This window comes from Hyaena hyaena, unplaced genomic scaffold, assembly GCF_003009895.1.
Source record: "Hyaena hyaena isolate Hyena2069 unplaced genomic scaffold, ASM300989v1 scaffold_65, whole genome shotgun sequence".
Lineage (NCBI taxonomy): Eukaryota > Metazoa > Chordata > Mammalia > Carnivora > Hyaenidae > Hyaena > Hyaena hyaena.
This window is the reverse complement of record NW_024080697.1, coordinates 2,416,617-2,431,351: the sequence shown is the minus strand read 5'-3', so window position 1 is coordinate 2,431,351 and position 14,735 is coordinate 2,416,617. Positions and strand designations below refer to the sequence as shown.

Sequence of the window (14,735 nt, the reverse complement as noted above, 5' to 3'; positions counted from 1 at the left end):
ACTAAAATCAATGAGTTGTGTATTTTCAGTGGGTGACGTTTAAGGTGTGCATATTGTACCTTAATAAAGTTGTTGTAAAAACAAAACAAAGATGCTGGTGGCAAATCGTTCTGATAGCATGAGAGGAAATGAAGGTGATATCCCCTAGCAAAGTGCAAGTGTCGTTGCAATAAAATAACCCGTACGACTTTACCTATGTTCACTTTTCTTTCTTTCTTTCTTTCTTTCTTTCTTTTTTTTTTTTATAAGCTTTTAATCTATTTTGAGAGAGAGAGAGAGACAGAGCACAAGCCAGGGAGGGGCAGAGAGAAGGAGAGACAGAATCCCAAGCAGGCTCCATGCCATCAGTGCAGAGCCTGATGCAGGGCTCGAACCCATGAACCATGAGATCAAGACCTGAACCGAGATCAAGAGTCAGATGGTCAACTGCACTGCCCAGGCGCCCCTACCTACGTTCACTCTTTGAGCCTGTCCAGTTCTAAAATCGAACAGTAGTCAGCTTTAACTGGGCAATCACAATCCTAGGAGGATAGCGCTAGCATCATCCCCATTTTACAGATGAGAACACAGGATCAGAATAGGAAAGCACCTCACTCAAGGACCCACAGCTGCCAGTGGGAGAGCTGGGACTGGAACCCAGGCTGATTCTGGAATCTGTGTCCTTCACCCCTGTGCCCTATCCCCTCCCCCACTCTCTGTTCCCCTCCCCCAGTTATTTACATCCCCAGTGACTCTTTGGCCCTAGAAGAAAAGCACAGAGCTGCTTGGGCAAGCCGAGCCAGGATGCTAACCTTCCTCAGTTCACTGTAGCGAATACAACCTTTCATACGGGTCTCCAGGGTCAATGTTCCCAGGAGCCCCCTCACCACTCTAAGCAAGAAAGGCCCCAATTTACAGAAGCCACACATTTGGTCAAGCAACACTGAGCAGGCACTAGCATCGGTTTCCATCTGGAGCTCATGGATCCTAAAGCCTGTCTGCACGTCCTGGGGTTCAGCAAATACGAGCCAACAATCAGGGGCAGAGGTGACCTCAGGTTCAGCTGCAGGCCGGCCCGCATGGATTTCCTGCGTGAGCTTTTCATCGGTGCTGCAAGTTTCCAGGGAGTGTTTCACGGGGGCCTTCCGATGGCACCCCGGCTGCCCCGCACACCGGCACACCCAGACCTGGCGGGGAGCTGGCAGCGGCCTCCTGATCTCTGGTCCGTGGCAGACAGAGCTCATCGCTCCCCTCCCTCTTGATGTAGCACCAACTGTCCTGCTTCTTCTAGGCAGAGGCACCAGGGGGCCACGCAGCAGCTTGAGTTTCCCAAAGGCTGCCCGGCGAGGCCGAGGAGGCCTGGGAATGCTCATGTCACCGGAGGGAGTGGACTCCCCCACCCCCCATGCCTTCTCTGCGATAGGCCCAGGCCCTGGGTGCAGCCAGACAGAGCGTCTGCTCTCCCCTCACGCCCTCCCCACCACGCACGCCAGTCTGCTGCCGCATCGGGTCTGCGGATACTGTCCTCTCTCCTCGGAACGCTGTGCCCCACTTACCAGTCTTGTCCCCCCTTGCCTTCTTCAAGTCTTTGCTCAAATGCCACCTTCTCAGTGAGGGTTCCCCCAGCTACCCCATTGAAAAATTATAACTCCCGAGGGTGCCTGGGTGGCTCCGACGGTTGAGCGTCCGACCCGACTTTAGCGCCTGTCATGACCTCACGGTTCGTGAGTTCGAGCTCTGCATCGGGCTCTGTGCTGACAGCTCAGAGCCTGGAGCCTGCTCCAGATTCTGTGTCTCCCTCTCTTCCCGTCCCCTGCTCACACTGTCTCCCCTACAACTCAAAAATAAATAAACATGAAAAAAATTTTTAAAAAATAGTAACTACTGATCCCAGCTTTATTTCTCTCCATTGCACCTATCACCATCTGACACATTGTGTTTGACTCATTTGTCCATCTCCCCCAGCAGAGGGAAGGGGGTGCGGCGTACCTAATTCTCTCGCCGCAGTGCCTACAACCAAGCCTGACTAAATAGCAATCCAGATCTTGTGAAAGAATAAACTCCCCACCAGGGCCAGGCCAGCGAATAGCATCTCTGTAGCTACCACCCAATGCCAGAGATGCCACGGAAGCTTTTGTCAGAGACCAGCTGGTGCTTCTCAGCCACTCAGAGGTGACAGGAGCCAGTCTAGGGGACACTGGAGAGGAGCCAGTCACCGTGCCTCATGAAGGAGGCAGCGTCACCAGGACCCGCTCCGCGCGTCCCGGACACGCCTGCAGAAAACCACACTGTGGGTACCTGTAGACACTGGTCCATTCTGTCACACCTCTTGAGCCCTCTTCTAGGGAGACTGGGCTGGGCGACACTGCTGGTTGGAACATAAGGAAGGTATCTCAGAAGTCGAGTAAGAACTAGGTCGCTCCCCAGGAACCCTCAAATGCTGTGTGAAGGATGAAGCCGACAGGAGGCTTGACCACATGTGTCCTCTCAGCGGGGCTTAGCCCATGTGACTTAGAGCTGTTCCCCACCCAGGTCTACTGGCTGCATCTGTGCCTTCCTGGGGCCAGGACTCTGGAGCTCAGTCGTGTGCAGAAGTGGAAAGAATGGATGCCTGGGGTGGGGGAGTGGGGGGGTGGGGCTCGGTGGCAGGTACCTCCTCCCCACACCCTAATTCTGCCTGCTGAAAATTAGATGGCTTTCCCTGGCTGGAGCCAGCAGAAGATTCCTTTTAACACAAGTGTTAAAAGTACAGTGGTGTCAGGTAACAGTGGTTTTGAGTTCCAGCTCTGCCCCTAAGTAGCTGGAGTACCTTGGACCATCTCTTTCCTTCTCTGAGCCTCGGTTTCCTTGTCTGTAAAATGGGGTAACAACATATATGCTTCACCGGGTGGCTGTGAGGATTAACTAGATGACTCATATGTGCTGAGCCCCGTGCCTGCATGTGCTGAGGCCTTGCTGCCGTTGTGATCATAAAATAAAGGGAGGAAGCCACCTGTCCAGGTCTCCAAAGTTATCAGAGCCCCGAGGCAGTTGAATTTGCTAGTAATTAAGGGACTAGAAAGACCTTTCTCCCTTGGGTTTCAGAATGGTGCTCAAGAAAAACAAGCGTGGACAGGAACTTCTCAGTGACCATGGAATTATTCCAAAGAGGGGCTGTCTGGGCTAAACGTGTGACTCTGGGAAAGGAGAAAAAGGGGCCCCAAAGCCACTAAATCCCAGAGTTTATAATTAACAGCCACATGGTCTCTTTGCTGGCTCTGGAGCCCTCATGGCTCACTGGGGAAGGACACTAGTAGTCATACAAAAATAACCCCCCAGTGGGTTTTTGAAGTGTTGAGCCTCTTTGTGTTACTGAATTTTAATGAAGGGCTTTCCAGGCTGACTGAGAGCGGCAGGCGCACTCCCTGTGGCCGTGGCCGAGGAATGAGGCTTAGTCAGCTGCTGCCAGCCTACATGGGCATGATGCAAAGTGGCATCTAGGGGAGGCGGGCGGGGAGACATCCCTGTCCTCAGATGAGCGGCCTCAGGGAAGAAAGAGAGAAAAACAAAAACAAAAGATGTATCTGTTTAGAAAGAGGGCTGGGCTCTGTTCCAGATTATCTGTGTGGTTTGGAAACAGGCAGCGATGATGCTGGGGGGGGGGGGGGGGGGGGGGGGGGGGGGGGGGGGGGGGGGCGGGGCTAGGGATAATGGATGCCAGCCGCTACGTATGGGAAAGGTGAGAGGGGGTCCCAGGCTCCGCGAGGGAGTGCTTCTGTGGGGTGCTCCGGGCAGGCAAGCCTGCCGCTTCTGATGAGAGCTAGCATTGAGGCTCTGGGAGCCGGTGGTGGAAGGGAAGGGCACGCCTGGGGAGCCCCAGGCCCAAGCTGCAGGAAGGAGAAAGGGGGGTGCTGTGAGGACAGCCCCTAAGTCCTGCTGTGAGGAATGGGTCACCTCGGCACACCCACCTCTTGCTGTCTCCTCAGCTAGGCTGCCTGGCGGATGAAGGGGGCAGTAAAATTTCACTAAGGTAACTGAGTGAGCGCAGTGAGAAAGGTGCCTTGCCAGGCCCTCTCCGGACCCCAGGAGGGAGCGGCCTGCAGTCTCCCATACCCCTGCCTCCAGGTGCTTCTAAGTGGACAGCCACTCCCAGGAAATGCGGTGGCCCCTGTGAACCGAACGCCTTCTAGAAGGAGCCCCATTCCTCTCCCCGAGTCTAGCTTTCCCTCCTCTTTGACAGCAGGGAGCATACCTGTCAGACTGTTTAAAAGCTGCCCTCCTTCACTCTTGACGAAGCTTTCCAAGAGGCTGCTGGAAAGAAGAGGAAGAGGTGGGCCACAGAATAAAGCCATTTATTGCAATGGAATGTTCCAACATGTCTACTGAAAATAAGTATTTTTATTACAAAATATTCCATACAAAAATTCTAAGCTGCTCGCAAGCTTCGCTAGTCGAAGGCTAGTCCCGGTTTTTCCAAGTCCGAAGCGGAAACGACTCTGTGAGGGGAGAGCAGTGTGCTGACCATGAGGGCTCAAGGGCGCGCAGGCTGCCCCACGGGCTCCTCCTTCTCTGCCTGCAGCAGGTCCCACTCGGTGAGGAGCTCTGAGGACACCTCGGTGTACAGACGGTCCCAGTCCCAGCCGACGTCATCCTGCCCAGAGACGCAGCGCTGGGTAAGACGAGGGAAGGCCTCTCCCCTCGGTCACAGCCACCCCCCCAACCCCCCGCCACCCGTGGGCCTCGGGGAGGCAGAGCTCATGCTGGTCGGAGGGACGACGCGGCCCAGAGGAGGGCGCTTCCGCCGCTACTGACCTCTCGGACCTCGTGCTCTGGCGCGAGGACCTTGGTGAGGAGCTTCAGGTCAATCTCTCCATCCTGTGGATGCAAACAACCAACCAGACAAACCAGCTAGTGTTTCCCGGGGGCCCTCCAGGCACCTGTGTCTCGCAAGAGGTGGAGGGTCAGGCTGCGTGTGGTGGAACTTCCCAGCTGGAGGCCGGCAGAAAAGCCTTCAAAAGAGTAAACATGTGGATGGGCCGCGCGGCCACTGGGGAAACGGGGCACCGCAGCCTCCTACAGGCTGGACATTCTTTGCAGGAAGGCGCACACCAAGAGGGCGGGTCTGAGGGCCGCGGTGTCTGCTGATGCCAGGGGGCAGCCAGGGAGCCCGGCCCCGGGAGACACGGGACAGGCCGGGCTGCAGGGAGGCTGTAATAGCCGAGGGTAATGCCTCTGGCAAAGGGACTGTCGCCATGCAGCCCCAGAGACGCACGGAGGAGGTGCTGCCCGGAGCCCGCCCCTCTGTGCAAAAGCGGCCGCACTCACCAAGGTCTGAAAGGCTGCGTACTTCATGAGGTCATTGTCCAGGTCGCGGTAGGTCATCACCCTGTTGACCTGGATGCTGGAGGGATGAGAGAAGGTGAGGAGGAACCCCAGGCAGGGTGGGTTCCCGGCGTGCCGCCGGGCCTCCATCCCCAGAGCCTCCTAGGCAGCGAGGAAGGAGCAGAGTGGGAAGAATGCGCCTAGTAAAACAGGAATGCTGGCAGGAGCCGTCACGGGAAGCATCCCATCTCCACTGGGGGGGTGGGGGGGAGGGCAGCCCCGCTGTACTCGGTATTCGGCATGTATTAATTCACATTTCTCTGTCCCCACTGACTTAACACCCAACAGGATGTACCTGGGAGGGGCTGCCATCTGCAAGACAAAGTCTTCTTCCTGCACTTCTTCCAGGTCTGGAATAACAGGGATATCTGCAACGAGAGGAGGCAGAACTGTCGACGGCACGATTAGGGAGGGTTCTTGCCCGCCTCTCTATGGATTTACCACCTTCAGCATGCCTGCTGTTGCCAGGTGGGGCTGGGGGCCGGTGGGAGAACGGACGCTCGGACAGCCTCTGGCCTCCGGGAGTCCCCAGTCTAGGGCTGCGGTACCGAACTAGAGCTGTGCATGAAACCGAAGGTGGCCTTACACAATTTCTGAATCCCAGGCCTTCCCCCAGCCACCTGTGGCTTAGAACCTCCTGAGTGGGGCTCAGGACTCTGTACTTTTTCCTAAGATTTCTTTGGTGATCCTGATATACGCTCCAGGCTAGGAGCCCTCGGAATGGATCTCCTGAGGAGAAACGTAAAGAAATGGGAAGAGAGTCCCAGACTGTACTTGGGGAAGTTTACGTTGGAGGAGCCGGTGGATGACTCTGGCATGCCCGGAGACAGAATTCCTGAGAAGGTGGTGTCATGAGGTGGATGTCACTGTGAGCACACCGTCTCATGATCGAGGGCCACACGTGCATTAGCTCGTCGTAATCCCTGTAATCCTCACGGCCGCCATGGCCCTGAGCCTGACTCCGAAGGACATTTTTACACCTAAGGAGATGAACGGGTTCCCAGGGCTCAGTCTCCACTTGCCAGGTTCGAGGTAATAAAGAATGCCGATTCTAAAGGTGACACTTCTCTTGCTGGGTCGTGGAGATTTCCCTTCTTCAAACTCTCTGTGTGAGACAGATGTCCAGACACAGGAGGAGACAGGAGGCCATCTCATTCATGAGTCAAACAGAGTCACGCAAGCAGAGAAGCGGAGAGAAGCAAGCGGTGACTTGCCGAAAACAGCCCATCTTGTCATGGGGACAACCTAACGCCCTAAAGAAGTGTCTTCTTTTCCAAATGAGCATCACTCACTGACTGGATGAGGGGTTTTCTTTGTTTCAAGCGGTCAGAGTGAAAAAAAGAGGGGGAAGGGCAGGACAAAAGGCCAAGTGGAGAGGCCCAATCCTAGAATTTCCAATCCGACTGCGAGCATTACAAGGAGGAAAACATTCCAGCGAGGACAGAATAGTGAAGAAACCCTTTGTGTTTGCTCTCATGGACTGAATTCGATTTTATGTTTAAGAGAGATGCCGAGGCATTTCAAGAACGGGGAAAGACCCTTCGGCCACTTCCAGGCTATTCATTATTTAGACTCTGCAATTGCTCTAGTCCAGCTAAGCCTGAGTGTATAAATGTCAGCTCTGAGCCTTGTGTCTTTATTACCGTCTCCGACGGCGGAGTTACAGATGCCAAACCTGGTAAGAGAGGGAGGAGGTATGCGAGGGAGAAACAGAGGCACAGAAAATAAGACCATGAGAGAAAGAGAGCGGTTACAAAGATAAGGAGAGCTTTGGAAAAGGAATGGCCGAAAGGGAAATAAAGCACACTTGCACACCACCCCCAAAACAGTGGCCTGTGTTCAGCAAGTCCTCTGTCCAGAAAGCAGCTGTGGAGGGCTTAGATTCTATCTCTCCGTCCTGCTGAAGAATTAGACATGGAGTCCTCTAAGATTCTATCTCTAATGCTAATAGGAATTCAGCCTTCTTGTTCCCTCTCGCTCTGCGTGATTAATACCGTCCACGGTGAGAGCCGCTGACAGCGCTGTCCCTGAGCCTGGGCCGAGCGGCGGGGCAGGGAGGAGGCTGGCTGTGCCATGTGCCATCAGCACCGTGACAATTTTGGAGCAAGCCAGTTAGCTGTGCCTGGCTCGCCTCCGGTGTGGAGTCCAGCCTGAGATGAATATTCAGAAGGTGGTAAGAGGAGGCCCCACGCTGGGCTTAGGGCTCAGGACGGTGTCTTCCCAAAGTCCCCTCTCCCTCCACAGCGTTAGCATTTGGGTCCTGTCAGCTCTGCCCAGCCCCTCCCGGCTCTGAGGAACCGTACTTCTGCCCAATGTCCACTCCGACCCCTCCTGGGCTTCCCTCCTCATCCCCGCCCCCCCTCCTCCACATGCGCACGAAGGAGTGTGGGGCTGGCCCATCTGTGACAGATCAGAGGTCAGCCCGGGCCTTGGCGAAGGGGCCTCTCAGAGTGGCACTGGTGAGGCTGGCCACACAGTGGGATTTCTCTCTAATTGGAAGCCTGGTGCCCAACAGAACCCGGTGAACCGCCTGAGTGGGACAGCGCCAGCGATGACAGCCAGGCCAAGGCAAGCTGGAACATTCCGGTGCGGTGACAGCTTGAGCCGTCGCAGCAGAGTCGGGCCGTCCAACTCCCGGCCCCCATGGAACAGGTGGCCGTGGAGCGGGTTTTGGGCAAACTTCAAAGAACTTCACAATTTTACGGTTCCTGATGTGCTGTCACAGTCAAGTGTATGTAATTTGTTCTTGGGAATGTTTGTTCTGCCTCTCTCCTTCCCACCCCACCTTCCCCACCTCTCACCTAGACAATTTCAGAAAATGGACTTGAGAAATCTGCTTCTTTGCAAAATTACATACAGGGAATTCTCAGTCAGGGCTGCTTCGCCTGCAGGTCTGGACCGATGACCCAGTCTGGTTCGGGACCTCAAGTTTAACTCTCAGAATGTTACTAATGGAACACTGTTTATCAGCTGTGCTCAAATAAAAAGAATTAATAAAGTAGAAAGCTCACGATTTTAACAGAGGCAGTAAGAGGGCTCTAGGGGTCTGCTCTAGCACTGCTGAAAACCTATGCTACTTTGAAAAATGTAATGGTTCTATTAACTTTATTCTCCTGTTCTTCTATGCTGCTAAGAAGAACCTGAATAGAAACAGTGAGTGGGTTAAGAACGTGGGGAGGAAGTCCATCTCGTGGTTAAGACGTGGGCTCTTGAGGCAGGCCGGCCGGCTGCCTCACCTCCCCGCTGTGTGCCTCTCCTCTGTGCCTCAGTTGTTTCCTCTGTAGAATGGGGAATTACACCTACCACATATGGTGGCTATAAGCATCAAATGCAATCATCTTTACAAAGTGCTGAACACTGTGCTCGCTGCATAATAAACAGTCTAGAACCATTCTTATTCATTTAACAGATAAAGTGTTGAGCCTGGAGAGAAACTCTATGCTCTACCTTCATCTTCTCATTTACTCTTGCCCATTTTGCAGGTGGGAACAGTGAGGCTCAGGAAGATTAAGCAGTTGGCACAAGATCATCAATGACAGTGCCAGGCTTCTAGCTCCCATCCAACTACAACCCGTGAGCTCATCCTCGCCCACTCGTGCTTTCTTGGCAAATGAATGGTGCCTTCAAAGGCACTCCTAGAGCGGAGTCTGGACAGCTTTTACTCTAAGACTCAACGTCCTCTGTTCTGGGTAGTTCTCTTGATTCCAATCACTACAAATAAGCTAAGTCTCTCCCTCACCATATGCCCTGGCTTGCTACTTCCCTCCAGCAAGGCCAAATGGAAAGGAATGGAAAGAGCACACTGACGCTGGAGCCCTGGGGACTCCTCCCTGCGGCCCGCTTATTAAGCTTGCCTCATGGAGGTCGCTGAGCACCTTGAACAGTCTCAGAAAAAGGGGAGCAAGGCAGGAGGGCTCTGAAGCCTCCAAGTGCCAGAATAGGGGCCCTCATCCTTCATCCCACCCAGACTGCCGCCCACACACAGGCCACCATTACGTGCTTCTCTCCTTCCCAGCTCCGACTGCTTAAACTGAACGGGTTTTCTTTGCTCTTTGCACTTGCTCCCCGCCTCTCCTGTTGGCCTTCTCTCCTGCTTATTCAACCTGCCTGTCTGCCCTACGTGTCACCCGGTTAGCCACACGTGGGGAAACTGCATTTGTCAGCTTATTCGTTCATCCGTCCATCCATTCAAGGAACACTGCCTGAGCATCTGCTATCTGAAAGGTGCCACGCCACGCAGTGCCAGTAACGACAGCCGATTAAACAGTCCTTGTCTTCCTGGAGTGCTGGAAAATGCCAGGGCCGAAACAACTAATTGTCTTATTTTCTTAATGTAAAATATCATACGTGGTAACAATCTGAATGCGCCAGAAAAGCCTAAAAGGAAAAAATCTTCCTTTTCTCACGTGAGCCCAGTCTGTCTCCCTAGAGGGGCTATTAACAATTTCTCGTATTTACTGAAAAGAACGCACGCATACCGCAGCATGTATGTCCTTTAAAAAATGTTTCCGAGCGGGATCACTTCACACACACATTGTTCTGCAACTTGCTTTCTCTTCTCTTATCAATAAGTGTACTGAGAAATCTTATTCTTTTAAATGGCCACCTAGGATTCTATTGAGTGGGTACCCCATAATGTATTTAATCTGGTTCAGAGAAGATCTCATTTAGAACTTTGGAAGGTGGGGTGGGGAGTTGGGGAAGGTCTCTGAATTAGGGACGATGCAGCTCAAAGCCGGAGGACAGACAGGATTAAAGCAGGCAGGGGCGGCAGGCACAAAGGCGCTGTGAGGTGAGAAGTATCTCACGGCACTGAGAAAAGTGGAAAAAGACCAGTGTGGTCGGCCCAGGGGCCGGGGGAGAGTGAGGTGGGGTGGGGCAGGGGAGAGGGCACCCGGTGCCAGGTGAGGAAGGATCTGCATCAACCAGCCAGGAGACACGGACTGGGTGTCTGCCATACACAAGACCCTTCTAGGGCACATGAGGGGAAAACCAAGATTGATGAAGCATAGCGAAGTGGCAAAGGAGGGACCATACATTAAAAAAATAATCATACAAGCAGAATCAGGAAAATGTACATCCCTTCCTTTGTGACTCACCTTGGAATCCAACAAGTAGAGGCCACGAGGGGTAGACCTCACTACCTTGTAGTGGGTAGAATACGGGAAATTTGTCTTAGGTCTGCCCCCTAGATGGCCCACTAGCAGAGGGCGGAGAGCAGGTCCCAGTCACTTCTGCATTCCCAAGGACCAGCAAACCAAGGGACAACTGAACAGAACTGAATCAACAGATTCTCCTCCAATCTGAAAGTCACTTACAGGGAAGAGCCACGTCGATCTGTTTCGTTCCAATTAAAGCCTAAGTGCTACTGAGTCCACAGTTGTCTATGAACAACCAAGCACTGTCCTTGGATACTTCCTGGACTTGATGACACCATAGCAGAAGTCCTGTCTCACTTGACGCCTCAGGGTCTAGCTGGGAAGGGCCTATGTCTGCACAGGAAACAGTGGGTGAGTGGGCACAAAGTTACAGAGGAAGAGTCATTCATGTCATGGCAGTATGGACCACGGGGCTCCCACTCCAAGGCTGGGTCACGCCGCTCTTCACTAACCTGTGTTTCTTTCTCTCCGGATTTCTGGAGTGCCCCCCTCCAGGGCCCCACCTTCTAGAAGCCCCCAGTAACGGTCTGTTAGTGCACAGCAACAACGGTGAGAAGTTATTGCAGAGAGACTGCCAAATGGGCAACTCACTACGATACCAGAACACCAGACAGCCACAGGCCTACCCAACAAACCAACTACCAGATGAGACCACAGAAGTGAGGGGTGCTTAAATAGATAATCAAAACATGTGGGAACAACCAGCAGGACCGACCACAACTGGTTTCAAAGATGTGAGAAGCTGCCATTCGCCCTGACACACGTTCGTTGTGGATAATATCATCACACGCGCACACTAAAAAGCTAACTACCCAGTGAAGTCCCAGAGGGCTCCTTTTCAGCCCCGGTGGCCTGACAGGAAGAAGCCAGCCTGCCTCTTCCAATAAAGCCGGCTCCAGATCTCTGCGGTGCAGTGCGGTGCGGTGCGAGATAGCCTGCATTCCAACCCCGACGTCATTGGCCTCTTTCGGTACAAATGGAACAGAAAGTAGTTTTCGAAGACTGGACTGAGCAAGCAGTGCACACTCTGCACGTGACTCAGACTCTAACCAGGATAAAAGGCTACACCCTGCAGGAAGGAGAGAACCAAGCAGGGACCCTAATCCGGGCCCTGGGTCCCACCCTGAAGCCCCTCCTCTCTGTCCCTTGAGGTTTTTGCCAATTTTCTTGGTGGGAGATTTCTGAATGGGATTTCCTGGTAGCATCCACATGGGTTTCTGGAGAGCTCCATGAAAGTCTCTTCTACACCTCTAGCACCCTCTCACCTTGACATCTTAGTAAATGATACTTGGTTGGTCTACCTTGCCAGGTTCTGCTGGGTCCCTTCCGATGACATCTGTCCCTCTAACTTCATCCACTAACGGAGCCCCTGCTGGCAAAGGCCCTGCTTGGTTACATGCAATCTCTTCCCTGAGCTGCTCTCCCACTCAGCACCCTGGGCACCACCTGGCACCCACAGGCTCTTAATGGCTTACCTTCACCATCCATACCCAAGCTCCACATCCAATCCACATGAAGGGGATCTGGACACACTGCTTAAGAACACCCCAGAGAAAGTGGTCCATCCAACCCCTAATTCTGGGCCCAGAGTCAAAAAGACTCCAGCGGAGTTCTTAAGTGAAACAACGTCCACGTTTTTGGGAGATGGTAACTGGAAGCCAGAGATCATTATAATTTTCCTCTGCAGCTGCAAAACTTTGTTTTACTGAAAGCTGTTACCTTCTGCATCACGTATGGGGAATTTTAAACAGGCAAATGGAAGAAGGTCTGATTGAAGATGAAGTTAAGTGAAAGAAATTGGTCTCATTTAGCACATGACAGGATTCATCTGTGTTCCCAAGTCCACTGAGGTGGCATCATGGGCGTTCCATATTCATGAGCTGCTGCGACACTGTGTCCCCTCATTTACAAAGAGCCGTGTTCAGCAAATTCTGTCCCTGTGGACACTCTGTGCATTTCATGGTCTTGTCAGAGACATCAAACGCTCCAGTAACCAAATACCAGAAAATGGCTTTAATTAGTGGATCTCAATCGTATAAATAATTTTTTTCTAAGGGAAAAAATGGAGAATTTTTTTAAAAGGGAGAAGAAAAGGGGAAAGCAGGAGGCAACAGGCTTCAAACACCCGAAGGAACGAGAGAAAGAGATGGTCTCAGAGGAGCTCCTGAGCGAGCCGGGGCCCCACAACCATCGGTCCCCCGCACTCCCCGACTCAGGGTTCGGGGGGCAGAAACGCATCTGTGGGTCCCCGGCAGGTCCGCTTTACGAAGACCTATCCCTCATGACTTCACCTGATCAAAGGCAGGAGACGAGAGAGGCAAGGGACATGGGAGAAAAGTCTGGAAACCGGGGTGCTGGCTAAAGACACACACCTCAAACGCTGAGAACTACGCGGCGGAGCCAATGTGTGCTCTGGAGCAGTGCGCGAGCAGGTCCCCAGGGAAGCGTGTGACAGAGCCTGAAAGAAAAGAGGTCTTGAGGTGCTGAGGTGCCAGCCTGTGGGGCGGGGGTGGGCTCACCTGTGTCCCGCATGTTGAAAGGCCTCCACGTTCCTGTCGAACTATCTCTCTCTTAGTGTCACTGGGCAAGGAGATCACAGACCTTATGAAGAACGAAAGGGCGGCTTGCTCCTCACGGCCCCCCGAGCTGTGGGGACTCTCCTGGCGGACAATGGTTGGGCGATGGAGTGTTGGACTGACTTTAGTTTCTGAGAGAAACCAGGCCTCAGCACACCGTGGTGCCGGCTGGAACATGGAGAGCGGGGGCGCTTTGCGAAGAGTAGCAACACAGCTCTCGTGGCGTGTGGGAGCTGGCCCTCTGGGGCCACGTTACGGCCTCCACAGAGGGGTGGGAGCACAGGAGCCACGAACGCAACACCCCAGGACGAGACCCGCCGCGTCTCCCCACCCACGTCCACCGTGTGCTTACAAGATGGAGCCTTTTGAGCAACTCGAAGGTAGTACTCATGAGATGGGCACCCCCACAAGGGCTCTCTATGGAGAAAGACCTCATTCTGCCCAGGAGCCTGACAGGGGGAGGACCCCCTGCCACCCGCCGAGGGAAGGTCATACCCACTGGTCACTGACAGCTGAAGGAAATGAAGGACGATGAAGAAGAACACTGTCTAACCAGTCTATTAGCTTGCGGAGCTTTTGCTGGTGCTTCCAGCTTTGATCTCTAGAGATGTGCTGAGGACAAGGAGGGGTAAAGGACTTTAAAAGCGACGAGGAGAAAGTGGCTGGAAGGAATGGAAACTGAGGAACTTTCCACTCTCTTCAGTACGGCCCGAGCAGAGTGATACAGTATTAACGTGACACAGAGCGCCTTCTCAGAGCTGCCCGTGGAAGTACGGACGTTAGAAACCAGGCATATCTGATTCTATTTCATCCTCTTCGTGTTACGTTGAAAAAAACAAGACAAACTACACTGCTTTTATTCTAAATCCTTAGGTTTTGTACTTTTCCTTATATATATTTATTAAAAAAATGCCACTTTGATCAGTGCCACCCATGACACTCCCACATACGGAACGCTTCTGAGCGGTTCCCTCCGCGCGAGGCCACTGCTGGTGACAGCCAGCTGGTTTTGATCACAGCCATTCCGAATCGGATTTTCATAAGATAGATGAGGAGTCTTAGTGCTGCTCTCTCTCTTATCAGATGAGAAACGGAGGGGGAGGGGGAGAACGGGTCCTGAGGGAACAGCGCAACAATCAAGGGCTGCGTGGCTCTTTCTCTGTCCCTCCGCTGCTGCAATTTTCAAAGGCGTTTGCCTCGGGCACTTTTAAATGATGGTGTCTCAATTCTGTAATCATCTTTCAAGAGCTTTCTCTTAAAGGGTCTTTTAGGTAAACCTAGTCCGTCAACCACACTTATGGACTTAGGAAATCACATTCCCAGTATCTGTCCTCCTGTGTGCGTACATACAGACGAGTACACACACACACACACACACACACACACACACACACACACACACACCAACATCTGTGAACTTTTAGGAAGCTGGCAGAACCCAAAGCTACAGAGGAAGATCTACCATTTGGCCATATCGAGTTCATCTTACTGGGGTAAGAGTCAGTCCCCCATTACCTTTCCCCTAGATTTCTACTATCCCTAATCCTTCTTAGAAACGAATTTCCATGTGTGATGTGTTGGAAAGAAAAGACTTCTCCACCTGCAGGCTAAGAGGTGAGCTAAGTCCAACCTCCGAGGACAAACACACCTGTCCCTTCCC

General features: G+C 53.0%; 1 protein-coding gene across 2 annotated transcripts in view; it reads right to left on the bottom strand.

The window, feature by feature from the left end:
- Positions 1 to 4,336: 4,336 nt before the first annotated feature.
- Positions 4,337 to 14,735, bottom strand: part of IFT43 (intraflagellar transport 43) — an 82,112-nt gene continuing 71,713 nt past the window's right edge. For both annotated transcript variants that reach the window (XM_039232323.1, XM_039232324.1), the window contains exons 6-9: positions 5,636 to 5,708; positions 5,284 to 5,359; positions 4,771 to 4,833; positions 4,337 to 4,609 (exon numbers count right to left, since the gene is read on the bottom strand). In XM_039232323.1, coding sequence (XP_039088254.1) covers positions 4,490 to 4,609; positions 4,771 to 4,833; positions 5,284 to 5,359; positions 5,636 to 5,708 — 332 coding nt within the window. In that variant the 3' untranslated portion in view covers positions 4,337 to 4,489. The remainder of the gene's footprint in view (positions 4,610 to 4,770; positions 4,834 to 5,283; positions 5,360 to 5,635; positions 5,709 to 14,735) is intronic.